The 25,041-nt window shown below is 37.1% G+C and overlaps 3 protein-coding genes across 6 annotated transcripts; 2 read left to right on the forward strand and 1 right to left on the reverse strand.

Moving 5' to 3' along the window:
- Nucleotides 1-215: 215 nt before the first annotated feature.
- LOC131546363 (type I iodothyronine deiodinase-like) lies at nucleotides 216-6,174 on the forward strand. Of its 2 annotated transcripts, none has more exons than XM_058785915.1 (4): nucleotides 216-881; nucleotides 4,921-5,064; nucleotides 5,229-5,439; nucleotides 5,746-6,174. In XM_058785915.1, the coding sequence occupies exons 1-4, from the start codon at nucleotides 527-529 to the stop codon at nucleotides 5,840-5,842; spliced, it is 807 nt and encodes a 268-aa protein (XP_058641898.1). In that variant the 5' UTR covers nucleotides 216-526; the 3' UTR covers nucleotides 5,843-6,174. The 2 variants fall into 2 exon arrangements, with proteins under 2 accessions (XP_058641898.1, XP_058641897.1); XM_058785914.1 differs by having other exon boundaries at nucleotides 219-881; nucleotides 5,229-5,428.
- Nucleotides 6,175-7,369: 1,195 nt separating this feature from the next.
- LOC131545781 (type I iodothyronine deiodinase-like) lies at nucleotides 7,370-10,028 on the forward strand. 2 transcript variants are annotated; one of them, XM_058784920.1, is made up of 4 exons: nucleotides 7,370-7,976; nucleotides 8,230-8,373; nucleotides 8,537-8,747; nucleotides 9,089-10,028. In XM_058784920.1, exons 1-4 carry the CDS (start codon nucleotides 7,622-7,624, stop codon nucleotides 9,183-9,185), a joined length of 807 nt encoding a protein of 268 aa, XP_058640903.1. In that variant the 5' UTR covers nucleotides 7,370-7,621; the 3' UTR covers nucleotides 9,186-10,028. The 2 variants fall into 2 exon arrangements, with proteins under 2 accessions (XP_058640903.1, XP_058640902.1); XM_058784919.1 differs by having other exon boundaries at nucleotides 7,378-7,976; nucleotides 8,537-8,736; nucleotides 9,089-9,861.
- Nucleotides 10,029-12,133: 2,105 nt separating this feature from the next.
- On the reverse strand, nucleotides 12,134-24,733 carry ssbp3b (single stranded DNA binding protein 3b). Of its 2 annotated transcripts, XM_058785131.1 has the most exons (17): nucleotides 24,544-24,733; nucleotides 23,804-23,876; nucleotides 23,611-23,672; nucleotides 23,015-23,099; nucleotides 20,168-20,257; nucleotides 18,904-18,975; nucleotides 18,645-18,704; nucleotides 18,462-18,522; nucleotides 18,247-18,370; nucleotides 16,921-16,969; nucleotides 16,781-16,816; nucleotides 16,626-16,680; nucleotides 16,361-16,425; nucleotides 16,103-16,175; nucleotides 15,983-16,011; nucleotides 14,168-14,266; nucleotides 12,134-13,727 (listed from the first exon to the last, which is right to left on the reverse strand). In XM_058785131.1, the coding sequence occupies exons 1-17, from the start codon at nucleotides 24,597-24,599 to the stop codon at nucleotides 13,695-13,697; spliced, it is 1,122 nt and encodes a 373-aa protein (XP_058641114.1). In that variant the 5' UTR covers nucleotides 24,600-24,733; the 3' UTR covers nucleotides 12,134-13,694. The 2 variants fall into 2 exon arrangements, with proteins under 2 accessions (XP_058641114.1, XP_058641115.1); XM_058785132.1 differs by lacking the exon at nucleotides 18,904-18,975 and having other exon boundaries at nucleotides 24,544-24,732.
- Nucleotides 24,734-25,041: the final 308 nt, after the last annotated feature.

Raw genomic sequence — 25,041 nt, forward strand, 5'->3', positions numbered from 1 at the left:
TAATAAATTATAAAGACCATAGATGGAACTTCTTTATATATATATATTTAAAAAATTTTTAAAAAACATAAGTATTTTTTAAACCGAAAATAGGTCCACTATGATCCAAATACAAAAGAAAGTTTCCGTTTGCATGTAATCAACGCACAGGGTAAAGTTATGATTTTTACTATGGCGAAGGTGGGTTCATGAATATTAATTACGCTGTGTGACGTTCATCCAGTCGCCCAGCTGTTTGCTAAAGGCGAGTGGTCGCTGGTCGCCTGGCGAATCAACAAATCCTGCTATGAGAAAGGCGAATGAAATAAAAGGTCCAGGAAGGTTACCAAGCAATGCCAACATGACCTAATTAATAATAATGAGCAAAGCCTTTGCCCTAGTAAGATTTGGTCTTGAATTTTGGCGTGATGTAACGTTGTGGTGTGGAGGACGGTAAGCTTTCGCTACAACACAGGCAAAGTTTGATGTCTTCGTCGTTCATGTAGTGCTCGCGCCTCGACGCGTGGACTGATAAATTCTTCTCGCGATGGGGACAACAGTGGGATATGCGTTCAGAAAACTTTCTGTTTATGTATCAGCTGTGGCCATGATATTATTTGCGATCGTCAATATAACCCTGTTGAAACTCCTGTCATTCGTTTCCCCGGGACTGATGAGGAAAATCCATCTAAAAATGGGAGAGAAATCGACGATGACTCAAAATCCCAAATTCAGATACGAAGACTGGGGTCCGACTTTCTTTTCTCTGAGGTTCATTAAAACCGTGCTCTCCGTGAACTGGTGCTCGCTGGGCCTGGAGGCGTTTGAGGGGCACGCGGCTCCGGACACAGCTTTATTCACCCTGGATGGACAGAAAACGAGCATTCATCGTTTTCTTAAAGGTAACGTTACAGTCAGTGCTTTCTTTAAATAAAATAGTAGTAGTAGGAGAAGGAGCAGTTTATTGTTGTTGTTGTTGTTACTGGAATAATGTACCAGTCAAGATTATATAATAATAATTAGAAGTTCGAAGAAGAATACCTATTATTATTATTATTATTATTATTATTATTATTATTATTGGAATAATTAAACTGACTGCTTCAACACCGTGTCCTAACTACACGCGACGCCGATAACAGGTGGGTCAATATCACCATAGAGTGCCTTTCAACCCTCACAATATTCCACTGTGTGGAAAACAAAATGTTGGTTTTAATTTCCCATTCGCTTTATGTCATATCATAAATAGTAGACACTCAAGTACTATAGAAACTGTTAAATAGGTTTTCATTGCAAAATTAAGATGCAAATATATTTTCTGAAAGGTATGATGTCCCTTTCCTAAACAGGGTTATTTGTTTGCTTTCAAATTATTAATACATAAAAGATTTTATGTAAACCATGTGTTTTTAAAGAAACTCCACATACAAACCACACATGTATTTTTTTCTTATTTGGAGAAAACTGTGATATTTGGATGCAGTTGTTAGTTTGCATTGCCCCCACACCTAGCTATTGAACACACTGGATTATATAGATGTGATTGAATTATTATTTTAAATATTATTGTAAAATATCAAGATGATGGTGGACCAGCACATGACAGTGTGGACACACAATGCAAAACACACAAATCATGACAAAATATGAAAATGAAACATTTATTCAACTTCTAAAAAAAATAATATAATAATAAATAATATAATTACATCCTCAATCACATTGCTTTACCGCCCCCTCCCCATTCATTTTCATTCAGTCCACCCTGTCATGCGTCTGTCCACTCTATCAAGTCTAAGTGGCCGACAGGGTGGACATTTTGAGCTTCAATTAGCATATTAGCTTACAACAAACTGTGACTAGCTAAATATTTAGACTGGTTGTTGAAGAGAATTTGGTATATTTAAACCGACATATTTTGAAAATGCTGTATTCTAATTACTTGTGGCGTATTTTATGCCAACAGGGTGGACATGTTAAGCTTGGGAAAAGCAAGTATGCAAACTCAGACTAAGAAAATTTGTCAATTGAAAAGTCACCAACAAATTCACCTCAGCCGTTGAAATTCCCGCCGCTGAAGAGATAAAAAATACGCTGTCCTGATGTCACTAAAGGGTTAATGGTCACTTAAATGGGTGGATTTCCCAACATGACAGGGTGGACAACCATTCAAGGGACAAGGACAAACTCTTCTTTTTTTATTAAATAAAAATATAGTTTTTATTACCAAATGATCAATACACTCAAATTGAGTTTAACAAAAAAAAAAAAAATGTACAAAATAGTAATAGAGAACAAAAAAAATTTATTTTATGATTTGACTGTATTCTACTCTCATTTAAATTTAATGAGCAGTGCATGGGACAAAGCAAAATAACACGCATTCTCTTACGCAAAACTAAAAAAAATCTAAGCCTTAGCCTAATATAACACACCCTTTCATAGTCATTTTTATGTTAAGTTATCATGGCAAATGAGTTATGTACAGAACACCAAAAGGCACCCTACAGTGATATTGACCTAGGTATCTTTGTATCAATCAGAGTTTTTGTCCAAACTAGCCTGGAAGAACAACATTCAAACTAGAGATAATCTCAGGTAGACTGATTATGTGCTTTAGTTAAAGTTAAAAGTGTCTAATGTGAGTTATAATTTTGCGAGACCTTTGTAGCCATATGAATGCAACAGTAGATCACTGATCTTGAAAATAAATGAAAGCAAACATGTACGTTAAAACTGTGAACTCAATGCGAACCAACAAGCGTATTCCATAACAAATGTGGTATCAGTCATTGTGTACTTTTAATAATGTTACGAATACTATGATTCGAATTAGATTACGTGTTTCGTTGGGAGTGCAGTGCGCTTATAAGGGTTTATGCGCAACAGACTTTCGCGTTCTATTCAAAGCGGTCATATGATGTTGCTAAATTGTTTATGTGGTTTAAGGTTCAAAAAACACATTATTTTCTACATACTGTACATTATTGTTGCTCCTCTATGCCCAGCATAGAACAGCTTGTAACACTTCAAAGAGAAAGGAAAACTTGAAATCGATACAAAAATGATCATAACCAATTTCCATCAAGGGTTGATATGTAAAAGTTTTATTTTTATTATTTTCACTAACATTTAGATATAAAAATGTAATAAAACGTCAACAATAAAAATATCAAATGTTAGCTAGTTTAACTGATTAACTTAAAGGTCTATATCGCCATTATTTAACCCTCATGTTTCAAAATCACACCAAAAATCTATGTAAAAAAACTAAAGTTACAGGCTGATCCAACTTGCATGAAGTTCATCACAGCAATATTGGATTGGCTACTCTGATACATAATATCCAAGAGGTTCTCAAATGGATTCAAGTTTGGGGAACTTGAGGGCCAGTCAATGGCATCGATGCCATTGTCATCTAAAAACTGCACACTGTAGCCACTGAGGCCGGGCATCATCATGTACCAGGAGGTACCCAGGGCCCAATGCACCAGCATAAGGTCTGACAGCAGCTCTGAGGATTTCATGAGGATACCTAACAGCAGTAAGGGAACCGTTAGCTAACGTGGAGGTCTGTGCAGTCCTCCACGAATATTCCTCCCCATACCATTAATGAACCACTGCCAAACCAGTCATGCTGGGTGATGTTGCACGCAACACAACATTCCCCACGGCATCTCCAGACTCTTTCACATCTGTCATGTGCTTAGTGTGAACCTGCTCTCATTAGTGCAGAGAACAGGATGCCAATGAAAAACCTACCAATTCTGGTGTTTTCTGGCAAATGGCAATCGAGCTGCATGGTGCTAAGCTGTGAGCTCAGGCCCAACTACAGGACATCGGGCCCTTATGCCACCCTAATAAAGTCTGATTCTGACAGTTTGGTCCGAGACATGCACACCTATAGCCTGCTGGGGGTCCTTCTGTAGGTTATTGCCCTTCTACATCCCTGTCCAGCTCTCCTCATGTAACGGCCTTTCTCCTGCATGCTCTTGAAACTGTGCTGGGAGACACAACAAACTACTTTGTAACGGCACGTATGGATGTGCCATCCTGGAGGAGCTGGACTACCTGTGCAACCTGACTGGGTTACAGGTACTGCCTGCTGCTACGAGAACCCTAACCCTAACCCTAGGCTCAGATCAATGAGGCCTGCGATCAGTCAGTTCCAAAAATAAATACAAAACCAGTCCTGATTGAAAGAAAACAAGCTTAAAAAGATTGATACCAATATTTGATGAAAATATTGCATAACAAGATATATAAGCTATTTTTTGTGGGCCGGTCATTTTTGACCAGGAACACCACAAGTGTTATAGGGATTTGAACACAACACAAGGGTTAATACGGCTGTTAACACATTCTCTGACAAGCAGAAGCAATGAGACCTGTTTTCCGTGTTTGGTAAGTGAGTGTGATGGCCGAATCTGTCTACCTGGCTTCTTCACAGTGAGTGATTCTGTTGCATTGCGTTGTCGCATCGCACCTGAGTGAAATCTTGTCGAATTGTGGCATGGTTGTAAGGGTCTTTTCCAATATTTATTTTTTCTTTGTTTTTAATTTTAGTTATTATTAGGCTACTTATTACTGATTAGTGTTGGGTAAGTTACTCAAAGAAAAAGTAATTAATCAATAGCTACTAACTGCATTTTCAACAGTGTAATTAGATTACTGTACTAATTACTCTCTCTAAAAAGTATTGCATTTCTTAAATTATTAGTAATTAATTACTCTTAATTTAATTGAACTGACCAAAGTATTTAAAGGGATGTTACATTAAAAACATTCATTTTTATAATCTATATAGTATTTAATGCAATTACATCAAAAGTAACTAATTAAATTACAGCAAAATTGAGTAATTCCTTACTTAAATTACAGTAATTACTTAGTAATGCATTACACCCAACACTGTTACTGATGCAATCTTCTTCACAGGGAACCGTCCACTGGTTCTGAGTTTTGGAAGCTGCACATGACCCCCATTTCTCTACAAGCTTGATGAGTTCAAACAACTTGTCAAGGACTTCAGTGATGTGGCAGATTTCCTCATTGTTTACCTTGCAGAAGCGCATGCAACTGGTAATGACAATAATATTTCAAATAATATGCTGTTGTCCTGATGCAATAGTAACAATATGGGTTGATATAAACAATGCCTAGAATACACTGTAGACTAGTATTTTAAATGTAGAGCACTAGGTGATAAATGTTATGTAACTTGAAAAATTTGTGTTTTCTTATAGATGCTTGGGCCTTTGCAAACAACGTTGACATCAGCGTGCACAAAAACTTGGAGGAGAGACTGGCTGCGGCCCGGACCCTGGTCAAAGAAGACACCCTCTGCCCTGTGGTAGTGGATGAGATGACCAACATCACAGCCAGCAAATACGGAGCCCTGCCTGAGCGCCTCTATGTCATTCAGAGTGGGAAAGTTATCTATCAGGTGAGTGTTTTGTAATGTAGACAAACTGCACACAGAACAAGAAATGCCTCCAAAGCTTCTTAATTGCTCTCGTGAGAGCTTTGAAACATTTTAACCTTGGCCAGAGGTTTTTGCACACACTCTTCCTTGTGTATAGAGGTGAAAGGTTTGGAATGAGCTGAACAGTATGAGGCAAAAGGTTTTATAGTCTGTTTATGGTCTGTTCTTTTGCTTTTGTTGCATTTTTGATTTCCAGTGTCTTGTGTAGTCTAAATATATTCATCAGGAAGTCCATAGTATGGAAGGATTTTCACACTCGTTTTTATTCTTCCTAACAGGGTGGCATCGGACCTTGCGGGTACAACCCTGAGGAGGTTCGAAAAGTTCTGGAGAAAATTAATTAAAAGGGAAAAAATGGAAGTTTTATATCCATGACAGTATCTTTAGCATATATTTTTTTAATGGAATATGTAACCAAAATGTTTTTTGTAAACATTTGAGATACATTTTGTTTCTATGCAAATGCATAATTATCATAGCAGCATTGTATTCAAAGACTATATAAATATCCATCAGCAGAGACTGTGAAGGGCATCTGTGCTTTTAAGATTTTTTTCTGAACTTGTGACTGTAAATGATGCTTACAGGGTAAAACTGTGTGAACTGTAAACTGATAATTCACTCATTTGTTCTAAACAAATTGAGGAGCACAGATTTCACAAAATATACAGAGTTTTCAACAACTATTCAAATAAACGGTCATTTATATATCATACAGTGTATGTCATCATGTAAGGCATGACAATTTTATATCAATGGTGTGTGCTTGTTCTTCAGTGAAAAGCATGCCTTTAACTGCTCTTTTACCCTCTAGCAATGAGGAATTGTGTCAAAATATATCACAACAGGAAGTTGTGCACAATTTTGCTGTTGTGCTTAGACATTAATATTGAAAATTACGCCCACATTTTATTACGCACTCTACTGTATCACCATATTTCGATTTCAGTTTGAAACAGGTAAGGTAAAGAGTGTATAAACTTCCCCTGAAAGGACAAGATCAACTCTCTAACTAATTTTCATTGGCAAAAGTAAAATTCTGTGTCTGGCTGCAATGCAACAAATTAATTAGTACATCCATACAAATTGTATGTTGTAATTAACTTTTAGTGTTATAATCTATTTATATAATCTGTCATGTGGAATTCTGCATCTGGACCTCTGACTTCCAAGTGTGCATGTTAGTCCCCATACAATAATAGTCCCTATATCATTTCTTGTACTTGTGAGATGAAGGATCACACAATGAACTGGGAACTTCAACAAACTCTTTCAGCTCTCAAAGGACTCTGAAGCAACATGATATTATGCATATAGCCAACAAACCTTTTATAATACAGTAAAACACACTGAATAATTAATGTTTTCTTTAGCATCAATTCTGAAAAGCAAAACATGCGTCCCTGCTTTGATTGACGGCTCGAGGTGCCAATGAATATAAACAACTGAAAGGGGAGGGACCAATCGGGAACAAACTGGATGCATGTTTTGTGAATAGTGAAATTGATCTCGTGCCACTTCAAACTGGGAATAATAATTTATTAACTAAAACCGTTCTGTACAGCTACCTCAGATAAACTAGCTATAAAAGAAATGAGATTCGTCATTACACAGCAACAGTTAATGTAAGACCTATTGTGTATATATATATATATATATATATATATATATATATATATATATATATATATATATATATATATATATAACAATGTGGTATTTGTGTTTTTTGTTTGTTTGTTTTTGTGTCCACTATGATAAATACAATAACAATATACAAGCCAAATTATGATTCATACTATGGCGAAGGTGGGTTCATGAATATTAATTACGCTGTGTGACGTTCATCCAGTCGCCCAGCTGTTTGCTAAAGGCGAGTGGTCGCTGGTCGCCTGGCGAATCAACAAATCCTGCTATGAGAAAGGCGTATGAAATAAAAGTCCAGGAAGGTTACCAAGCAATGCCAACATGACCTAATTAATAATAATGAGCAAAGCCTTTGCCCTAGTAAGATTTGGTCTTGAATTTTGGCGTGAAGTAACGTTGTGGTGTGGAGGACGGTAAGCTTTTGCTACAACACAGGCAAAGTTTGATGTCTTCGTCGTTCATGTAGTGCTCGCGCCACGACGCGTGGACTGATAAATTCTTCTCGCGATGGGGACAACAGTGGGATATGCGCTCAGAAAACTTTCTGTTTATGTATCAGCTGTGGCCATGATATTATTTGCGATCGTCAATATAACCCTGTTGAAACTCCTGTCATTCGTTTCCCCGGGACTGATGAGGAAAATCCATCTAAAAATGGGAGAGAAATCGACGATGACTCAAAATCCCAAATTCAGATACGAAGACTGGGGTCCGACTTTCTTTTCTCTGAGGTTCATTAAAACCGTGCTCTCCGTGAACTGGTGCTCGCTGGGCCTGGAGGCGTTTGAGGGGCACGCGGCTCCGGACACAGCTTTATTCACCCTGGATGGACAGAAAACGAGCATTCGTCGTTTTCTTAAAGGTATAGTAAATGTATTCTTTTATTATTATTATTATTGGTATAATTAAACTGACTGCATCAGTCCTAAGGGTCTTTTCCAATTAAAGAATATAAATCTTGAACTGACCAGAGTATTTAAAGGGATGCTACATTAAAAACATTAGTTTTTATAGTCTTGGCAGTATTTAATGCAATTACATTAAAAGTAAATAATTAATTAATTCATTACTTAGTAATGCATTACACACTGTTACTGATGCAATCTTCTTCACAGGGAACCGTCCACTGGTTCTAAGTTTCGGAAGCTGCACATGACCCCCATTTCTCTACAAGCTTGATGAGTTCAAACAACTTGTCAAGGACTTCAGTGATGTGGCAGATTTCCTCATTGTTTACCTTGCAGAAGCGCATGCAACTGGTAATGACAATAATATTTCAAATAATTTGCTGTTGTCCTGATGCAATAGTAACGATATAGGTTGATATAAACTGAGCCTAGAATACACTGTAGAGTACTTTACGTGTAGAGCACTAAGTGATAAATGTTATACAAATAGCAAAATTCTTCTGTTTTCTTATAGATGCTTGGGCCTTTAAAAACAACGTTGACATCAGCATGCACAAAAACTTGGAGGAGAGACTGGCTGCGGCCCGGACCCTGGTCAAAGAAGACCCCCTCTGCCCTGTGGTAGTGGATGAGATGACCAACATCACAGCCAGCAAATACGGAGCCCTGCCTGAGCGCCTCTATGTCATTCAGAGTGGGAAAGTTATCTATCAGGTGAGTGTTTTGTAATGTAGACAAACTGCACAGTGCACACAGTACAGAAAATGCCTCGTAACTTCTCTCGTGAGAGCAGTAGAGAGTTGCTAGTGAAAGCAACATTGTAACCTTGGCCAGTGGCTTTTACACACACTCTTCCTCTTGAAGTAAGACATTTCACATGTTTATAGAGGTGAAAGGTTTGGAATGAGATGAACAGCATGAGGCAAAGGGTTTTATAGTCACTTGGGTCTGTTTTTTTGCTTTTGTTGCATTTTTGATTGCCAGTGTCATGTGTAGTATAAATATATTCATCAGGAAGTTCACAGTGTGGAAGGATTTTCACACTCGTTTTTATTCTTCCTAACAGGGTGGCATCGGACCTTGGGGGTACAACCCTGAGGAGGTTCGAAGAGTTCTGGAGAAAATTAATTAAAAAGGACAAAAAGGAAGTTTTATATCCATGATTGCATTTATATATTTGCACTTTTCTGAAATTCTATTGCCTGAACTCATTTTCTGAGTCCTTGTATTTGCTTGTGACAGATACAGATTAAACCAGCTGGTCTCTGTATCTTGATGTTTCAAAACACAGGGGGATGTAAAATGTAAGTAGGTGACAGTATCTTTAACATATATTTTTTTTATGGAATTTGTAACCCAATTTTTTTTTTTTTTTTGTAAACAATGATATATATTGTTTCTTCTTTAATGCAAATGTATAATTATCATATCAGCATTGTATTCAAAGACTATATAAATATCCATCAGCAGACTGTGAAGGGCATCTGTGCTTTTAAGATTTTTTCTGAACTTGTGACTAAATAATGCTTACAGGGTAAAACTGTGTGAACTGTAAACTGATAATTCACTCATTTGTTCTAAACAAATTTAGAAGCACAGATTTCACTAAATACACAGATTTGTCAACAACTATTCAAATAAACAGTCATATATATCTCATAAGAGTGAGTGTATCTTGAATTGCATTTTATCCATGCTTGACCTGACAAATATTTCAAATAACTTATTTTAAGCTGCACAGTTCGAACAACAGAAACAATAATGTCATTTTCACAAAAAAGGACAGATCGCATTGCAGTCACTGAATCTATTAAAAAAAATGAACAGCTTTACAAAATCATTTATGTTGAGTGTATGTGCCAGAGCACGTTGACGTGTCACGTGCCGGATGTTGTGAATGAGCTCAGGACAGTTGGGCATTGCATTTATCAGAGGTAAAAAATGATATAAATACTGTTCAGTTTCTTGCACAGACCTATCGTTTCGTGTCTAAAGACCTCAATGTATCGTCACGAGCCGCAGGGTTTAATTTGGATTTGTCTGGTTTTTTGACTCTAAGCTTTGGAACGTTTAGAACCCATTGTCTGACATTATATGACTGACAGACTGCAACGGTTTGAGTTAAAAATCTTTGTTTGTGTTCTACTGAAGAAACAAAGTTACCTACATCTTGGAAGCCCTAGGGGTAAGCAGATAAACATCAAATTTTCATTTTTGGGTGAACTATCCCTTTAATCACATAGACAATCTGTGGAGGGAGCTGAAGGTTCGAGTTGCCAAACGTCAGCCTCGAAACCTTAATGACTTGGAGAGGATCTGCAAAGAAGAGTGGGACAAAATCCCTCCTGAGATGTGTGCAAACCTGGTGCCCAACTAAAAGAAACGTCTTACCTCTGTGATTGCCAACAAGGGTTTTGCCACCAAGTACCAAGTCATGTTTTGCGAAGGGGTCAAATACTTATTTGACTCATTAAAATGCAAATCAATTTATAACTTTTTAGAAATTTTGTTGTTATTCTGTCTCTCACTGTTCAAATAAACCTACCATTAAAATTATAGACTAATCACTTCTTTGTCAGTGGGCAAATGTACAAAATAAGCAGGAGATCAAATCATTTTTTTCCCCACTGTAATACATTGCAAATGGATGTTTTTTCAAAACCCTTGCACAATATTTAAAAAAGAATTTTTTGACCTGTAAAAGATGGAGAGGTGAAATGAAATGATGAAAGATATCATCAAATTATTAAATGTTAAACAGAGACGTGCTGGATTTTGGACGACTTTGGATTAATCATGAATGACAAACAAGGGTCAGTTCCTGTTTTTAGCTGCAAGAACCTTAACCTTATGACTGCATTTGTACTTTGGACTCATAACATGCTGTATTTGGCAGTCAGGATCCTGTCGTGGGTTCCTCACAGAGCTCCGGACTCTACTTTCATTTAAAAGGGCTGCAAGCTCTTAAATATTTTTCTTAAGGTCTAAGCGTATAACTGGTTTACTAAAACAGCTAAACATGGATGTGCAAAGCTTTTTATATTCACAACAGGCTTTAAAATGTCTTAGTGTCAGTTACATGCAGTAAACGATTGATTTACATCTTTTTTTTTTTATCGTGACCTTTTGTTTCCATTGTAATTAGAATGACAGTTCACTGTTTGCCACAAGATCAGGCAGCCAAGACACAGAATGTAATCAAAAATATAATTTTAGCAATGTTGTGAACACTGGTGAGGAAGGGGGTGTTCAAATTCTCAAAAGTGGCCATTCACACAGAAAGTTGGTGCTCATTTGCGAGGCACTGCAAAAGATGCAAGTAATCAGTCTAGATGTCCGTCTACTGCAGTGGTTCTCAACCAGGAGGGATGAGGCCTCATAGAAAGCCTTAGTAAATTTCAAAGGGGTCCTCAAGATGACAAAATTAATTTTACATTATTTTTTTTTAATTCACCCTTTTAAGAACAAGGCTTCTCATAGTTTTAAAATCTTAAAACACTATGGGTGTTTTATAAAGAACATATGTTGTAATTTTTCTGGGTATGCCAAGCTCTAAAATATTTGTAAAAAAATCTTTACAATAAATAAAGATTAATTAATTTTTGAACACTTAAGTTTCTGTAAATTAAAAATAGTTTGAATATAAAACAGTCATCAACAGACGTACCAGAGGATACCCATAAGCCTAGATGGGGGTGGGGGCTTCAAATATTTTTGGGGTCATTATGGGGCCTTGCATTAAGGTTGCAAACCACTGGTCTAGTGTGTTTACTTTGGAAAAACAATGGAAAACATCTTCTGTGTGAACAGTCACTAATACCATTTGAGAATTGCTGAGAAAGAAAAAGACTCTTAAGGACAATCATTGGTTTGTAGAGTTTAAGTGCCAGTTGGTTGGGCAAAACCTGTAGAGCTCTTATGAATCACTTCTGCCTCAAAAGTTGTGCGTGACACCCTTGCAGCCCGTTTGAGCCGTGTCCACTATGATCCTGCTGGACGTTTAGCAGAAGAGGAGAGTGAAGAGCTTCGTCAATGGGTTCTTACGACACGCTCTGCATACTAAAAACATTACATGCATTGTACCAGGAGTGAAAACAGACAGAGGCTTGAGACAATTTGGGAACAACTTTATCTTACATCGAAACTGGTTCACTGATTCAAAGAGAATGATTTACATGGAAATCAAATGGCTGGATCTTGGCCCTCTGGAGAGATGCTACCCTAAAGAAGTCGGGGAACATCAACAGCTTTACATCATTTTCCAAAGTTAAAATCATTTCACATTGAGCTTTCCCTTTTCTCTTAAAAAAGCGATTTGCTGGAAACTGAAGGTAGGCTGAAACGCTGCTTTCCTGCTTGAATTAGTATAAATGACTGAAAAACATAAGACAAAAATCCTCAAAGGAGCCAAATAATTTAGTAGTCAATATATAAACAAGCCTATTCAGCCCACAGTTAAAAGTATGATGCACAAGCTAACAAAAGCAGTGCAAAACAACTACTAAAATGTAAAACAATGTCCAAGTGTCTGTATAAATAGAATAAGTTACCATTCTAACTGTAGTATGACTTTGTCTGATGTCGCTCAAATGAAACCTAATACAAAACAAATCCAAACACACTAGAGTCTGGCTTACAAAAGCAACATCCTTATGGGATGACGCCTTTGAACCAACATCAAACCATTTCAGAGCTAAAACAAGAGGCACATGGGAGGAATTACATATATATAAAAAAAGAAAACATGATATGGGTATCTTTAACCATCACAAATTCATCATGACATAATCAAACCCAACAACGGCCGAACATTTTGCAGGGAGACCCATCCAGACGCGTAATCCAGTCACCCGCCTGAGGAGCTCTGAGAAGGTCTCATAGGTAGTATGTTTGTCAGGGTCAGCATCTGAGAGGATCAGCATATCATTCAGTCTTCGACCAAAGATTGAGACAGCAGTTAAATTTCAGAAAAAAAAAAAGAGAACATGAAATCAGTGCAGAAAACAAAACAAAAAAAAAGTCATCTTCACGATGGGACCCGTCAATGCAGTTATTCCTTAAAAGCAGCTGCTTATAATGCTTGAAGACAAAAATGACAGTGTACAAGTAAAATACAACTGCGAGTCTTTCCCCGCTCAGAAAAGACCGAATTCTCTCACCACTTGATGTGTTTCACTGGAGAAAAATAAAAGCAGGTCATTGAAAGGCAATAAAATATTCACAGAATTCAAGGCCACGTATGAGAGTTCAGTGTCAAAAAGTCGGAGGAAGTTTCGTACGTGTAAACCATGCTGAAGTTGGACGTGGATGTCGGATTTCGAGAGAGCGAACTGCAATTATTCCTCTTCGGCACAAAATGTACACACATCCAGCGATTATGTCAGCAGTAACCATACTTTTCTTCTTAATGAGAGATGGCCTCTGACGGGAACAAGAAAACTAAAAATCCAGGAGCACTGAGTCACATTTAGATCTTCCGATCTTAGAGAGGAAAAAAGGTTTGCTAGCCATTAAAAAAAACAAAAAAAACAACAAAAATCATTTTGATATTGCATGAGACCACTTGTGAGGACGCAGGGCAGTCCCACCCAATTCCATTTCCTGTACATGTACTCTGTCTGTGTCATCGATGGCCAACTGTGAGTTTCCAGAACGGAGCAAACAGACTAGCATCAGACGCTCATGGTCATGGAAGGAGAGTACTGCTGTAAAGACAGAAAGAAACAAACAAGTTAATACACTCTACAGAAAAGGTACAAACGCAGTTTGCACCAATTTGACGGTTGTGTTGCATTGTGCCACCAGCATACCATTTTTTTTAGAGCTGTGCCTGGTGAAGGCACATTGTTAAGCTACATAGCTAGCTAACAATTTCAAAACAGCTATAATACAGGGATCCCCAAACTTGTTTTGTCAGCCGAAAAAAATTGCTTGAAGTACAGAATTGAGACTGAGATTAAGTTAATATTTTATTAGCTTGATACACTTTAGTTGGCGTTTTATTATTTTCATCAAATAAATATTTTTTAAGTAAAAACCATTTTCAAGATTTAATTATTAGCTTTCCATCTACTCACAAACCCCAGTTTGGGAAACCCTGTAGTAATATATAACATAAAGGGACGTAAAAGTTGATGAATCTTACATTCTCATTCTGGAAGGAGTGAAGGTAGCTGCCTCCTACATCTTCATCTCTAGGGGTCCCGGGTGGATTGCTCATGCCACTCATGTTGTTAGGAGAATTCTGATGATGAGATGTGAAACTTAGTGGGAAAGTTCTCATATAGGATGTGAATAGTGAATAAGAGTGCTGCAGAGATGACATATTTCTTTATTTATTTCTGGCCAACCTGAAAGTTAGCATCACCCTTGTTCCAATAGGATTTTTCCATTAGCTTTTGGATTACTGCAGAAAATATGCTGTGTGTTTATATTTATGATTCTTTCTCTCTCTGATTCTTTTTCATGATGATAATCTTCACATATGAACACAACATATGAATTTTGAAGTCTAAATTGTCAATAGTAAAAAGCTAAACAAACTACATTACAGCATGGCATCAACATCAATACCCCTAGGTTTCTGAAAACTCTTTCGATCTTATTTTAAAATCTACAAATTTGACTTAGAGTAGTTTGTGAGAGTGCGAGTACAAACACAACAAGCTGTCAAAATCTGAATTAAAAAAAAAAAAAAAAAAAAATCAACCTCTGTAGTCCCATTTAGTTACTTTTTAGCAACTGCCTTTTTAAAAAAAAAACACAAGTGGGGTATTGCTGATGTGTTTTATGTCAATAGCTATGTTTCCATCCACCTATTTTTATGGACATTTTGGAATATCACAAAAAAAAAAAAAAAAAAACTTATGCGCACATTTGAGTAGGACAAACTTTTTATCCGATAAGAAAAAATGCGCATAAACTATGATGGAAACACATTTACCGAATAAATTCCTCCATGCGCATCGAAAAAGTCATGTGACTGCACTATGAGACGGGATAACTTGACTAGCAGCAGACCGATCTCATTGCACAGCATCTATATGTTGTTATGGTCATTCTGAAATGCCTGAGCAAAGTCTGTCGTCAAAGTATTTTCGTATAATTGTCGTACATGACTTGCATCCCCAAACAGCTGGAATACACCTCAGAAAGCAATGACTGCATTTCATTGTGTTTCGTCATTTTATCATATATGAAAATTATTATATTCAGTGGCTTCTCCTAGTTTTCTTTGTGATATTTAGTGGCATGGTGAAACGAACCGCACTGGACACGGTACAGAGCAGTCACACTTGTGAAATGAACTGGACTTTGGGGGGGTCAAGCACGGATCAGATCCCCTAGTGTGAGTACATCCTAAATCTTAGTGAATAGCAGATAGCACACCACAACTATTACCATAACAGCACAAAAAAATGATGAATGATAAAAACATTGACAGCCAATCGGAATCATTTCTGCTTTAAAGAGCTTGAGCATTTAAAGTGACAGATGACACTGCATTGTATACTTAAAATACACTAATATAGTTATCTTTATAATTATCATTCTTGGTGTAAACAGGCCTTAATAGTGTTACTTCACTGGATGGCCAATTTCAAATGTATTTTGTGTATTTTCAAAATACAAAATACTGTATTGGTATTTAAATACATTTTTCCACAGTATTTTTATTTTAAATACATTTTGATGTATTTGTGCCCATCTCTGGCTATTGAATCAAACATGAAAATATCTTGAGTTTGTGTTCACCATAGACCTCATTTCAGGCATTTAACCAAAAACCCACTGACTTCAGGATGATGGAACCGGAAATGCAAAAATGCTTACTCGTTTCCATGTTTTAGGACCCACTCCTGCAGCATTCTATTAAATACTGTTGAAATACATCTAATTCTGACTCCAACCAAATATAACATTGGTGGTCTTTAAATGCTATTACAAAGATTATAATCACCTTTGGAAGTCCATCCAGGTCTCCTGAACCTATGAAGGCACAAGATAAAAAAAAAAATGTTTTCAAATAGATTTAAGTTTTTATTTTAAATATAACCATGTGTTTTTACAGTAGCATTACCTCCGTTCATATGCATCGGATCCATTCCTGCCATGGCTCCTAGGGGGCCCTCAGAGCCTGGGCCTATAGGAAACTGGACAAAACCAGACGAATTTATAAAAAAATTAAAAAATCAGACATGTTCTGTCATCAGACAGTAATGATGAAAAAGGGTAACATGAACACAGCCAAGGGCACTTCTGCTGTGCTAATGTACTACACTAAGCAATTTCTGAATGGTGTGCCTCTGAGAAATGAGTCAGCAGGTCTGTCTCTTACACTGTTGCGACCTCCACCTCCTGAGTTTATCATGGTGTACAGGTTTTCACTGGAGTTGTTGGAGTCTGTGGGTGAGAGATGTTACATTAATGGGATGGAAATCTCTGCATGATCAGTTAAACAGTCAATATTCTGCTTTAGGCAAAGCCTGGGGTAATTCTGGCATCTATTGAAATCAGAGTTAAACTAAATCCTATAAAGAAGGTTATGAAAGACTCTCAGCTGAATCAGTGTGCTCTCTTAACTGAATGTGTGGCAAACAGACCTGCTGGACTAGGGACAATTCCAGGTGTTCCTGGAGGCCCCCCTCCTTGTGGACCCTAGAGAAACAAATGGATTACAGCTTTAAAGTAATACTCCAAAGTCTTTATGAATTATTATAGTAATAAAATGTGAAGTAGACGAGGAACTTTTTTTTACCCCATAAGCACCAGGAGATGGTGATGAATATGGCATCTAAACCAAAACAAAGATAATTATGTTTGGGCATGTAGTATTCTGTTATAGAAATAAATGTAATTACTCTAATAAAATACTTAAAATTTGTTTAAATATTTTACATTGTTGGCATTTGGATTTGGCCATGGTGGTCTGCCATTTCCAGGGACCCTACAAAACACAAAAATTTGATTAGTATTCAGTTTCCATTTAATCAGTCATTTACATCATTAACTACTGTTCAAAAATTTGGAGTTGGTGAGATTTCTAAAAAGTCTCTTATGCTCACCAAGGCTGCTTTTTTTTTTATTTAAAAAAACAGTGATATTATGAAATATTATTACAACCTAGAATATTACAACAGAAAAGTTACTTTAAAATGTAATTTGCTCCAGTGATGTCAAAGCTGAATTTTCAGCAGCCATTACTCCAGTCTTCAGAGTCACATGATCTTTCAGAAATCATTTTAATATGCAAATTTGGTGCTCAAGAAATTATCAATGCAACTTGTGCTGTTTATTATTTTGATACATTTTTTAGGATTCTTTGATGAATGAAAAGTTCTTGTGCAGCTTGTGCCAGCACAAACCATCTTTTGGTGTTAAAATAGTACTGTCAGGTCTTACTAAAGATGCGCAGTGACAAATTAGCGCTGAAAAGACGTGGACACAGTTATTTTTGCGCCTGACCTTATTGAATATGCATTTCTAGGAATTTCCCTTTCAGAGGCAAAATTTATGGGAGGAGAGTATTCAAATGAATCACGCAACAGGTTTTACTAACGTTTGTGCTCGTCAAATTACTGGTATTTACGCCATTATTTAACGCCCCAAAAAAGCATGTCTTAAACTATTTTGCGCTTGAAATGGCTGCAATTATTGTTGCTAGTAGGAGGCACCGCAGAGAACAGAGAGCGCATGGTAGAAGGGACAGGATTTCTTCCACACGTAATTTATTTGGAATGCAAGAAGAACACGAAAATATTGTTTGCCAAGCCATGTTATTTTTAATTTGCTTCAGGAAATAAAAGAGGACTTGGAACTCTCAACTAGGAGTCACGCAACACCAGGTCTATCCAAACTTCTTGGAACGTCTAGCATTTACTATGGCTTCTTTATTTCTTTATTTGTGACTGCTCTAATTTGCGCCGTGCTTAGTATATTGCATGGGTCGATATGTAAATGAGATGTTGTGTCTGTGTTCTTTAATTTGCACGTTGTTAGTGAATCACCCGTAGAAATTTTCACGCCCACCGGCGCTTTTGGAATTGCACTCTCGCGCTAATTTGCCCTTTTTATTAAAACTGGCCCTTAATTGGAAAAAAAACTGTAACATTATAAATGTCTTTACTCGCACTTCTGATCAATTTAATGTGTCCTTGTTGAATAAAATACTAATTTTATTGAAATCTTAATGACTCCAAACAATATTGTCACAAAAGGTCTTACATGTTCACTCCTGGCATGCCAGGGCCCATTGAGTTGTGTGGTGGTCTCATCCCTCCTCCAAAACTCTGGGGGCCAGGGCCCATGGGACCCATTCCTCTAGGAACATTCATCCTCTGCATCGGCCCTTGAGATGGGGAAAGGAGAAGTCAAATCAGTTTTGGTCATCTGCAGCTTTAAAATATGTTAACTCAGATATACTCATAACTCATGTTCACCCTGTAGTCTGGGATCCATGTTTGGGAGCATTGGCTGGGCGGCTGGAACTCCACCTGGGGGCTGGAAAAGTATCGGTACACATTTAATCTATTCCCATCTATTTTTATTATTCAGATTTTTTAAATTGGACATTTTAATTAAAGCTACAAAAGCTGACATCAAGACCACATTGATGAACTCACCTGGTTGCCCATTCTGATGGGGGGTCGTGGTCCCCCACCAAAGCGAGGTGACATGAAAGGCTGAAACACAAATCAACTTGTCACAAAACTGAAACGATGACATTTTGTCTGAATCTAATGAAGTTGCAAAGATGCCTGCGAGAACACAGGGGAACCACAGCTCAGCAGAGCAGGCTAACAGGAAGACGGCGAGAGAGAAACAATACAGAGGGCAGAATCAGTCAAACGAAATAGTCCGTGAATAGACAGGAGCCGCTACCTGGCCGTGGGGTCCCATCATGCTGTTAGGGGGAGGAGGAGCGTGAGGGGAGGCCTGGGAGCCGGGAGGGCCCTAAGAAAGTGAAGAGACCACACGAGAGGAGAGCAGGAGCGAGAGACCAAGCAAGGGAAAGGCAGCAAGTGATAAAAAGGGCAATGAAGAGACAAGAAAGAAAAAAAAAAAAGAGAGAATCATTAGGCTATTTAAAGAGCTGGAAAGAAAACAACACCAGAGATGCACTGAGAATCAAAAGTGACTGGTGGCTGAACAGATAAACTCACACTGACAGAGCAAAGCACTTGGACAAATTAAACAAATGAATCAATGGGTGAACAAAAAGGATCAGCAAGAGCACAATTTAACATTTATGAAGAATTCAACAGGAAGTAGTCAGAGCTGCCCCATCATTCCCTGTTTTTACTTAAGGTTACATAATTTAAAAACAAAACACTCATTTTCACTATTAGTCAAACCTCTCGATATGAACCTCTGTATGAGTCCCCATTAATACTGGTAAATTTTAAAATTTAGGAAATATATAATTTCAAAATAATAATAATTAATTAATTAATTATTATATAGGATACAACAAGAATATATAGGAAAAGTATATTTTCCATATATATTTATGTTGTATCCTATAAAATCATTAATTGTGATTATTTTTAAATTATATATATTTCATAAATCTGAAAATAAATTAAATGTAGTTATTTCTATACCTTATATAGAAATATTAAAATGTACAGTATATATACACATATTACACTTTTAAAAACTATATGCATATAGTTAATAATAATAGTAATAATAATAATAATATTTAATGTTTAATACTTTCAAAGATATAACTGAAATGGAAATATATAATTTTAGAATATCAAGTCATTATTATTAAAATATCAATATTCCAAGTATAATACATTTATTTCAATAAATTGAAATAGATGTAAAAAGAAAATCTACAAATATATATATATATATATATATATATATATATATATATATATATATATATATATATATATATATATATATATATATATATATATATACATACATATACACACACACACACACATAATAATAATAATACATTTGTATAACACTTATTATAAAAAGATAGAAAGCTTTTTAAAATCATGAGAAACATTAATTCACTGTGACCAAAGGTTTGACTAATAGTCTATGCAGGGTTTGGATCAGTGATATCTTAAAAATATCTCACAAGACATGAGGTTTAGAAAGAGGGTGATGATCTAACCTGGAAGAATCCAGGGGGCATGGGTCCACCTGGCATGCCATCTCCTGGTGGCATGTTCCCAAGAACAGGACTGGGGGCTGCTGCGGCACTCTGTGGACACAAATCATTAAGAAAAAAAAAGACCAGGACACATGAGATGGGGGAAAAACACCTGTACATCTTAAGCACTGATTTTTTTCCCGCTAGGAAAACAGATTTATTCCACAAGTAGAAAATGCAGCTTAATACATTCTAGCACTCATAAATCTGTGCTCTAACAGCAAGCAATAAAGCCAACGGTATAGCCACAACTGACTGGTGTAAAATCCAATTTTAAGGTCTACAAAACCAAGAGGAAAGAACTAGCATTCAGAGCACAACAGGGATTTGATCATGCATATAGTGGCAGTGGAAAAAGCACAGTGTGGTCTGCTGCCTGTCACACTTCAGCCTGAGTTAACCGAGCAAGGCTTTTCAGAGAGCACTGTGAAATACCACAGGAAGGAGGTAGAAAGAAAGAAGAGCAGCTGACCCTGATGGAACAACACAGACCAGAACTGGCCAATGGGAAGAGTCAGACCGAGACTGATCCACAACAATAGAGCAGCTACGCTTTTCATTCAGACTATTCAAGTTCACGGTTCAAGCGCCAAGAGGACTTCGATATAAAGATCGATCATAATCACATTCTTAATAGACACAATAGATATTTTCTGAACATATCATTCAAACTTCATCAGTGTTATGGTTAACTAAAACAAAAATAAATAGTCTTTGCTAATTGAAATAAAGCTGAAATTAAATATAAATATTACATGAAATTAAATTGTAAATAAGTTCAATACGTAAATCTTTCTAAAGAGGAATAGTAAAAAACTAAGACGTCAAACAAAATACAAAAATACTAAAACTTAAACTTGTATTAAAATAAAACTGAAAATAAAACACAATTCAAAATATTCATAAATAAATAGCACTTCAGTGCATGTTATTCCAAAGAAAACTAAATTTTGTAGTAAAATGATTTGATGATCGATTTGATGATCCACTTCCAAAATGACTTTTCAATTTTGGCTGACGTCACCATTTCTGGAAAAGAACGCCTACTTTTCATGATCCAATCAATTCTCAATGGATAAAATCAATTTTCACCCTTCCTCCTCTTGCTGAGTGTCTTGTTTCGCTCGGAAAATCATATTACTTAAGTGAAATGGGTGGGAATGTCATTTCATGTCACTTTAGGATTAGCTAAAATTTCTCATAACCAAGGAAAATCCTTCAAGTTAAGCCAGGGAAATGTTCCTGGTTGTTCCACCCTGATGACAGTCCTCCATCGGCAATCTAACATCATATCACCAAAATGCCCCGAAATAACAAAACAAATCCAACACAGTCCTGCTCCACACAGCTCATCCTTCCCTCACCCTCCAAGTTCGCTTCCATGCTCCTCGTTCCATCTGTCTGTTCCCTCCCTTTCAATCTGCCTACCGACAGGCTCCATGACAGCCATCAATCACTCTGCATCCCCACCGCAGCCCGAGGGGGAGTGTTTCCCCTGACACAGCATGAAGACAACATGGCCACTGTTTAAAGAGGGCGCAGCCTCCTCCCCCACCCTCTGGAGAATAAGAGAGCACAGACCTGACGCCACGGTCCCGACCACAGCTGGGCACAAAAGGCAGGAGACTGCGGCGATCACACGAGGACTTCAAAACATAATGCCCTATAACACTCCTGAAGATCCAGCTACGCTGAACATGCAGCTAATTTTCGCATTGGCGGATAATGTTTCATGTATGTATGGCAGCATCCTTTCAGATTAGGATGTCTAGACAGAAGAGCAAGGGTTTGATTTTTAGACTTGCTGCATATGATCTCTGACCTGTGGCCCCTCACTAAAGCTTGCGGCTAGACAACAGCGGCCATATATTATTGGTAGGAAGCTAAAGCTGGAGATTTTTGCCTAAGAGTCGTGTCATTCCTATATAAGTTGTTGGAAAAATACATAGAAATGAGATTTAGCGATGCTACAATTTGTATTTCATGGAAAACTAGGACTTAGCTTGCCTAAAAATGATATTATTTGGTTTGTTATTAACTTCATGCCACTGTAAAGGGCTTCTGCCGGCAAATAAATGTTTAATCCTGGACAACAAAACCAGTCATAAGTAGCACAGGTATATTTGTAACAATAGCCAATAATACACTGTATGGGTCAAAATGATTTTTTTTTGGAAAATGATTCCAAAAATCATTAGGATATTAAGTAAAGATCATGTTCCATGAAGATATTTTGTAAATTTCCTACCGTAAATATATCAAAACTTAATATGCATTGCTAAGAACTTCATTTGGACAACTTTAAAATGTTCTCAATATTTAGTTTTTTTTGCACCCTCGGATTCCAGATTTTCAAATAGTTATTCAGCTTTCAGATGATTTATACATCTCCATTTTAAAAAATTTACCCTTATGACTGGTTTTGTAGTCCAGGGTCACATTTTAAAAAGTGCTACGTAACACAATTTTGAAATATCTATCAATAATAAGAGCTCTCCTGGCTTCAATCTTTGTTCACGCAGGCCTGGATTTCCAATCAGCCGAACATCATGTACATTACAAAGCTGATAATCCGAGACACATAGCATCTTTGGCTAGAAACAGTGATGATTCCATGGAAAACCCTGCTGACACCATTGCTATTGTAGGGGTGATTACTACATCCTTCACACACGACACGTACACACTTCCTTTTTATAAAACACAGAGACTCTTCCAGAGTCTGCAAGATTCACAGGCACATGAAATCCAATTTTGTTCTGTAATCTGCATACATTATGGAAACAGTCTGTGCTTTTCTGTACTCACATAGTCATGGAAAGCCTTGGCCTCGCTTGAATGTTCGCATGTGTCTCTCCTCTCAGGAGCTGCACAGTAGAGGTCCCAAAAGACACTGTGGTAAAGAAAAAAGTGGTCAAAAATGATTTTGCACTAGTTTGTGCAAAAATGATCATCATTTACTCATTTTCATGGCATTTCAAACCTCTACGACTTTTGCGTCAATGGAATAAATAAAAAGCATTTTTGTTGGGAAGTTTTCATTGCAATAACAATGAACCATACAATTTAACAGCTGTGTGTGGTAAAAGATTTTCAGTGAATAACAACACAAATTTCAGTTTGTTTCTTGCATAAACATATGGTTTAAAAAAAATCAAATGAAACAGTGCACAAGTTGCATGGACCAATTTTATGATACTTATGTTTTTTGAAGCATGAAAGCTTCATTCTCCATTATTGTAAAAGAATGACTAGTACAATCTTCAGAATTTCTCCTTTTGTGTTCAGTAGAATTTAAAAAAAAGTCATACAGGTTTGCAACACGAAGGTGAGTAAATACTGACTTAATTTTCAACAACTCCTTTTAATGTTATAAAAAGACAAAATACAATCAAAAAACTCACCACCACCAGGAATGCAGGAACCCAGGAGGGTCTCCCAGCGTGATGTTCTTTTCCCATCTGATCTAAAATGGACCAGAAAATGATAAAATCTTTTTTCATAGGCCTGAAATACATTTTCAATTTTAATGTTTTCAAGTGTGTGTCTGTAAAACAAAAAAAGTATGATCCTCCACTGAGTGATTGAGGTCCTTACTTCTGACAGGAAAGTCTGCGCTGACTTCTGAGCACCAATGTGTAACAAATACTCATAAACATACAAAGCTAACCTGCAATAAAACAGAGAGAATACAATATTAAGTTAATAAAGCAACAATTAATAAAAAAGGCATAATATGGTTGGCCAGGACAAATTCAAGAAATCAGTATTGTCTCACACTCCTCACTGGTTTATACTTAAAACAGTGTCTATGATAAAAATGAATGTATTATCCAAAGAAAATGCTCATTATATTATCCAAAAAAAATAATATACATTTCCATAATTTAAATAATTAATTTATTTATAATTTTTATTATTCATAACCCCCACTGAGCAAGAATGCATCTCAAAAACATGCAAAATGCATAAAAACTAAACAAAAGACGGGACCCACTCCCCTCCAAGACTGGCGTCTGAGGCAAAATGAAACAAGGAACACTGAAGCGCCCGTCCCGCATGCAGAAACTATTTCAAATGGCCGCATTAAAATGTAGGTGATTTAAAAAGGCACGGTTTCTATTCTGGATCACATCACAATAACCAGAGTCGAAAGCTCTGAGCCACAGGGGGACCCCAGAATGGCGCACGGCTGGGCACTTTCGATTCAACGCTCTCACGACAAGCCTATAGCAGCAGCATACGCTCCATATGCAGCCGTGCCTATACTGCCCTAACAATAGGCTACATCCAACACAATAACACACGCACGACGGCCGATGTTCAAAAGACCTTACTTTTCCCGAGCTTGACCATCCGATGGCACGACGGAGCTTTTGCCTTTAGGAAACATGTTTGTTTTTTTGTGCACGGGAGAGTCGCCCGCGTTCCCTTTTCCTCTATTTTCGACAATTCATCTGTCACTGCTCCAGGTTCGACTGCACAAACTAAACACACTGACGCCTTCTCAACCAACCTTGACCACTGGGGCGGGGTGAATGGTGTTGTTTGATTGACAAGGACAAGTGACCAATAGCAGGACGCCATTTCTCTTGCGTGATACCATGCAGTGACGTATGCTCGGTGACCAAATAGTTCCTTCCTCCAATTTCCTGTGATTCTTAAAAGATGGGTTGCATTAAGCGCACATTAATTAGCCCTGTATTTGTTTACTGTGTTGCCTTAATGCGTTGCATACTATGATAGTAAAACTGTGAGAAATCGCAATACAAACAAGGGAATTAAGCTGAATCATTCACTGATATGTATTATTATGGCTTGAAAATGACCCTACT

This window comes from Onychostoma macrolepis, chromosome 08 (genome assembly GCF_012432095.1).
Source record: "Onychostoma macrolepis isolate SWU-2019 chromosome 08, ASM1243209v1, whole genome shotgun sequence".
In the NCBI taxonomy this organism is placed as follows: Eukaryota; Metazoa; Chordata; class Actinopteri; order Cypriniformes; family Cyprinidae; genus Onychostoma; species Onychostoma macrolepis.

Coding starts and splice junctions, on each gene's coding strand:
- ssbp3b (XM_058785131.1), bottom strand. CDS start 24,599: ATGTTTCCTAAAGGCAAAAGCTCCGTCGTGCCATCGGATGGTCAAGCT. Junction 18,371..18,461: donor CATGGATCCCAGACTACAGG/GTGAACATGAGT, acceptor CCCCATCTCAAG/GGCCGATGCAGAGGATGAAT. Junction 16,681..16,780: donor CATCTCCTGGTGCTTATGGG/GTAAAAAAAAGT, acceptor TTGTTTCTCTAG/GGTCCACAAGGAGGGGGGCC.